General features: G+C 45.1%; 1 protein-coding gene across 1 annotated transcript in view; it reads left to right on the top strand.

The window, feature by feature from the left end:
- The first annotated feature begins 1,500 nt into the window (after positions 1-1,500).
- The window catches only part of PDCD6 (programmed cell death 6), a 7,008-nt gene continuing 2,262 nt past the window's right edge, over positions 1,501-6,246 (top strand). Inside the window, exons 1-2 of the mRNA XM_010140641.1 lie at positions 1,501-1,558; positions 5,576-5,734. Coding sequence (XP_010138943.1) covers positions 5,578-5,734 — 157 coding nt within the window. The 5' untranslated portion in view covers positions 1,501-1,558; positions 5,576-5,577. The remainder of the gene's footprint in view (positions 1,559-5,575; positions 5,735-6,246) is intronic.

The raw sequence follows: 6,246 nt of genomic DNA, 5'->3' as shown, positions 1-6,246 counted from the left end.
GGGAGGGCGGGGTTGGCGGGAGCGGGAAGGTAACCTTGAAACGCTGAAGAAATTCTCGACCTGAGAACCCAGAAAGGGTTGTAAATTGTGGAGGATGAGTGTCGCGGTGCAGGGGCGCTGGGGAAGGGGAATCCGATAAATGCTTGATGGAGACCTTCAAAGCTGCCAACAGACACTCTCTGGAATGCGGCAGGAGCAGGAGCTTGAGCTAGCAGGGCCTGAGCTAAAACACGCCGTCAGGACGGCGGCGGTGAAGGAGCGGAAGGAGCTCTTCCCGGTTGTGTCACGGTGAGGAAGCCGGGAGGTTCCCGAGCGGGGTCCGCTCTCATGGGAGACGCGTCACAAGGTCTGTCGTGACTCAGGTGACAGCAAGAAGAGGTTTAAGGGTAGACACACAGCAGCAAGTCGCTAAAACTGGCCGGTGTTTACTGAGTGACTCCGGAGTGACTCAGGAAGGTGGCAGCTTCCCTACCCAGCCTTCCGTAAAGCTGCTTCGCCAGAGAACGTGGAGGAGGCAGGCATGGTGCCGTTTCTTTTTTTAAGGGGTCCAGAAAGAAACAAGTCAAGAGTCTGAGTCTGCACCAGTCAAACCACAATGCAGCAGTTTACACGGTGGGGAAGGACTCTTGTAGAACCGACTGAAAAGGTTCAGAAAAAGCCAGCAAGGACCAAAGGAAAAAAACCAGCTTCTGCAGAGGGATCAGCTGAGCAGGACTCCGGAACAGCAGTAACTGGGGGGAGTAAAAACTGTCAGCATCAAGGGGAAGGTCGTGGTGTAAGATGGAGGGAAGTCCCCACCACTTTCAGATTCCCTGCTGAAGAGGGCGTGATCCTGCTTTGGGGGGGCAGAAGGTACTTGGTTTATTGATTTTGGGATAGGGCTCTGCCCTCTGACGGCAGACTGGGAAGGCTCGATGGAAGCTGGCACCTGCTTGTGCTTTCCTACCTTTTGAACCCCTCTGGAAGGGGTCGGGGCCCTGCAGCCGACTCTCCCAGGACTTCACACTGGTTACACGGAGCAGCTTTCTCTTTCTATTGCCAGCATCTTGCCAGGAGAAACCAGGTGCCAAACCTGGGGCTCCAGCTGGGAACCACACAGCTTCCTACAGTGACAGTAGGCTTGTTTCGTCGGTTTAGCCTGCGTGGTGTGCTCTGCAGCCCTTCTGAAAATAAACACATCGGAGTTCTTCCTCGTGTGGGGTGGAGTTCCCCCAGTGCGTTATTGGCAGCCTGTGCGGCCTCTCCACTCCTCAGCAAGTCTTGCGGTGTTCCTCATGTCTGTCACCACGTTTCAGAATGCCTCAGCAGTCTGAATGAAGCATTTGATTTGCAGTCACGGTGAATGGTTTACCAAGTAAAATGCAATTTTCTGAAAAAAAAAAAAAAATTTCTAGTGAATGAGAACCAGAATGTTGAAGTATTCTGTAAGGGGAACCATAATTTCAGCCTTCTAAAGCTTACTGCTCTGGGGTTTTGTTTTGTTTTTCTCCCCCTAGGGTTGATAAAGATAGGAGCGGAATAATTTCTGATCATGAACTTCAGCAGGCGTTATCCAATGGTAAGTCTGTACGAGCAGTGAGGCGGTTAGTTGTAAACTTGATGTTAAATTTTATGTGAGACTGGTTACTCAATGCCATAATTCTTTGACGGGGCAGGGGATGTTCCTACCATTGATTAATGCTCTTTAATCTACAGCAAAAGGTCGAAGGGGAGGAAAGAAATGAACAATCCTCCTGATTTATTTTAGTTTAATTTAATTTTTGTAAGCCCATTGTTGCTGCTTTTTTTTTTGTTTTTAATTCAAGGGAGGTCTCCTGGGTTTGGCACGTGTTAGTAGTCATGCATTACAAACTGGGCACCTGTTGTAAACACGACTGATCTGTGTCCGGGGAATGAAGGCATGCACATCTCTTTGTTTTTTTCCATCTCTGCTTCCTAGAAAACATAAATGGTGACTTATATATTCCTTGCTCGTCACTACTGAACTTTTGTTTTTTAACTAGGGTATGGTCACATAGCTCATGGAAGGAAAATAAAAACAACAAGAATTTTCCAGTAGCCTATTTTTACTTTCCTCTGGTGACTTAGGGTGGGTCGGGTTCATGGGGTTTTTTCCACTTAGAAATCTGAAAAAGCACATATTGAAGGTGGTTTTGCACCTTTGAGTCCTTATTGAGTTTCCGTTCTCCCAAGGATTAATTCCTTCGTCCTTCCTGTGCTTCGTGGCTGCGAGGGCTTAAACTGCTGTTGTGAGCTGCAGTGCCCGCAGACTGCGCAGCTCCTTTTTGTCAGGAATCACCTGACCTGGGATACCTTTGGATGGCTCTGTGCAGCAGAACGGTGCTCCTGTAACCACACCGGGTTCACCAGAGTATCTGTTTGATAGTATAGCGGATAAATTCAAAGCACTATACTGGAGCTGCACCTGATCTGTAACTGAAGTACTAGTTTGAGTAACAACGTCAGCACAAGCCGAGTTACACAGATTATGTCCCTGTCTTTACGGAAGGTGACGGTGCTGTTTGTAACGGTGTGGGAACCTGACTTTACCTGCCGTTTTAAACTGTTGTAAGCGTCTCCTCGTCTGATTGGATTTAAGGGTAGTAGGCAGCGATGACTCTGAACTCTGTCCTTGCCTCATTTATGGTGTAGATTAGCAGTTTCACTGTTTTGCAGTTATGAGGAATCCTCACCAAGCGAATTCAGGAGTAGACACAATATTTACTGAACTGTAACCTTCCTTCACTGGGAGAGATCATAGATCCTGTACCCCAAAGTCACCAACAATTCACTGTATTCTGTTCAAAATACACCCTCTACCGGATGGTTGTCTGTAGCTGTCCTGCCATCTAGCATGGGCTGAAGAATGTTATGTGTTTATGTCTAAAACACTAGAACCAGTCTGCATCGTGCTCCTGAAAATTTGAAGTTCAATGAGTTTTTGACATTCAGCTTTTCACCGTGTCAGGTTTATGCAAGTAACACTTTACTTACCTGGGAGGGACTGATCATCACTTCGTATAGTTGTTCACACAGTAAAACCTGCTTCCTGCTTGGTTTTTTTCTGTGCTGCCATGTGAAGGCAATAGTAAAGTCAGGGGAGGGGAACAGTCTGTCGCTGTTTGTTGGAAGAGGCTGAAATCAGAGCAGTTCTGCAGCACTGAGCTGCCCTGGTTTCGCTGTACAGTGTCTGTGTGAGTCTCTTGAAAATTTCAGCATGAAGTAAGTTAAATTCCAAGCTGTGTTTTCCCTTTTTCCGCTGTTGTGTTCAGAGTTAAGTGCCGGCACCCTATTAATAATTCCATTATTTTTTATTTTTGTCAGGAGACATACAACTCTAAGGTACTGATGTTCTCTGTCTAAAATACCGCTTAAGGATTTTCAGGGTGATTTTTTTTCTCTGCTTATGTTTCTCTTCATGTGCACATAGTCCTATGGCCTGCCTACCGTACAGGGTTCTTCCCCGGTGCTGCTTCTGTAGACTCGCGCTGATACAGTTTCCCTCCTGTGGGAGAAATTCAGCGCCGGTAATGAGCACCACTTGCACCACTGCAGCCGTGCCATCGCAGTCTGCTTAATGCCAGCGCAGCCTTTCTGTGAGGTGTTTGTGGCCAGCTCACTGCATCGCCGCAAACGCCTTGACGGTACCCCTTGTCTTCCCGGTTCCTTCAGGGACCCTGCACGCACCTTAGTGAATTTAATAGATGCTTCTAGGTCCTCCTGGCACCTTCACAAGCTCTAGAGAATTGCTGGTGAAATTCTAGACGAGGCACAGGATTTCTCTTAATTTAAAGCTTAATGCGTCCTAGCACTCTGGAATGCTCCCGACCAAGCGAAAGCGATTCCAGAGTGACTAGCTTGTAAATATTCAGAGAAGTACAGAGCTCCTCGTCAGACGATTACTGCTCAGGCCCTTTCAAGCAGCAACGTTTCTTGGTCTGAAAATACTAATTTAAACTAACATTTCATTGATTCAGTAGTGGGAGGTGGGTTTTGCACTCAACTCAACTCTAAATTGCACTGTGTGGTTATGCTGTGTTAGGAACCTTTTCACCTCTGTCAGAAACTAAATACCCTGGAGTGACCCAGCTGTACCACAGGAAATAAGCAGATGGATTTTTACTGAAGAATAGATAAGAGACCTTGTTTGAGTTGCAACTTAAAATTCTTTGGCTCCCGTGAGTAGGAAAAGTGGGACTTCAGTTTTGATCTTGCCTTTTATCCAGTACCACCTGACTACCTTGGATGAAAAAAATTGTTCTTAGTTCATCCAAGGCTTTGGTTTTTGGTTTTTTTTTCTCCTGGTGCAGCCTGAAAAATGTTGGTTTCTGTGTAGTATCTGTAAAGCATTGGTCTGAAGGCACCTCTGAATGGCCAAGAACGTAATTACTTCAGAGCAGCCTTATTTTATAATATGTTGGCTCCATGTCATCTAGCTCTGAGTTCAGTGTTTAAGTTCTTACCCGATTTTTCCGGTTGGTTTGCTTTTTTTTTCCCCCTATTATTTAGTATTGAGGAACTAAGTAATTCTTTCTGTTTCAGGCACGTGGACTCCATTTAATCCAGCAACAGTCAGGTCAATTCTTGGTGAGTGTAGTTTTGTGATGTGCAATAGTCAAGATACTGTTTTGTGATCTGTTCCAATGACTGAGAATGCTGTCGATGGCTGCAGGTGTTCTTCTTCTCCAGACACCCCAGCAGTAGTAAAAACTCAAGTATTTTCTCTTTTGAATAATACAGAAATGCCCTTTGTGTGCACACACATGCACGTGTCGAAGTAGCCTGAGAAAATGTTACTGTACAGCTAGACAGTAAATGGAATTTATGTGTGGGGAAATTGTCAGCTTAAATATTCTAAAAAGATACTGGATAGCTTGTCTGTACCTAGTTTTTCCTGTCTTGCATTTTAATCCTATGTTCTGCTCCAAAAAGACCAGACAGAAGCTTTGCAATGTTTGAATCCTTCTGTGTCCTAAAATAATTGCCAGTAATGTGGAAGATGATGATGGTAGAAGGATAAAAATTCAAGCACAAAACATCTTTTTCTACAATAGTTTATAGATCTAAGGACTAAATTATTCGCTTTGTTTTTAGTAAGTAAGTAAGTGCCCAGCAGCAGAACGAGCTCCATCGCTGTGACGTGCTGTTTGTGTAAAGCTGACAGTATCAGTGAAACAAATGCAGACAAATATCCCTGCGCTGCTGGCAGTCACCAGATGCTGCAGACTTTTCACGAGTCCTTAGAAAAGAACACCCTCCCCCCCACACCCTTTTTGTCACTGTATGATCAATCAAGCCCTAAATACTTTGAGACTAGAAATGAAAACTAACTAACTCAGTAAAAACACACATTCCGTGGTTCATTCCGGTCTGCTTTTACCCTGCTTTACCTTACCCTCCTTCAGAGGATAGCTACTTGCTTTTTTCTGGCAGTGCTTTCCAAAATATCACTTGGACTTTGCCATTTCTTTTCTGTCTTCAGTGCCTTCCAAAAAGCACTCTTGCTGCCTTCTTAGAATACTTGCAGATCATACTGGAGGGTGGTAGGAATAAAGTTTATTATTTTTTATTTCAGGCATGTTTGACAGAGAAAACAAAGGTGGTGTGAACTTCAATGAATTCACAGGAGTCTGGAAGTACATCTCAGACTGGCAGAATGTCTTTCGAACGTATGACAGAGACAATTCGGGAATGATTGACAAAAATGAACTAAAGCAAGCACTAACAGGTTTTGGTAATTCATTTGTAATTACAGTTTCTATGACTGGGGCACGTCATCAGATGGGCTGTGCTGCTCTGACAAATGCGACTGAAAAAGAGGCGGGTGAAGTGCAGTCATCCTTTTGGGTGTAAGGTACCTTTAGAGATGTCCGTGCCACATGCACTGTTTGGCCATTTTCTTTAACAGAAAACCTGGCACTGGATGTGTCAGTACACACGTGGGATGTTTTCTGTCTCACGTCGGCCGCTCTGAGAGCATTACCAGTGCAGCAGGTCCCTGTCTGAACTTGCAGTGGCTCCTGACACAGCTCGCTGCTGGTCAGCCAAAGCCAGCTGTCTGCGCTATGGTCACGTGCTGCTGGCAGAAGGAATATTCACTTACAAAACTAGTCACTTTAATCAGTAATTTCGTTTTCTGTGACTCTCTCTATAGTTATTATCAAGCATGGTTTTCACTGCATGCTTTTCAGTTTAACACAGATATTTGGCTCTTGTAACTGCTTCCTGTTTCTGGTTTTATTGTAA

This window comes from Buceros rhinoceros, unplaced genomic scaffold (genome assembly GCF_000710305.1).
Source record: "Buceros rhinoceros silvestris isolate BGI_N320 unplaced genomic scaffold, ASM71030v1 scaffold13897, whole genome shotgun sequence".
In the NCBI taxonomy this organism is placed as follows: domain Eukaryota; kingdom Metazoa; phylum Chordata; class Aves; order Bucerotiformes; family Bucerotidae; genus Buceros; species Buceros rhinoceros.
This window is presented reverse-complemented; position numbering and strand designations above follow the sequence as displayed.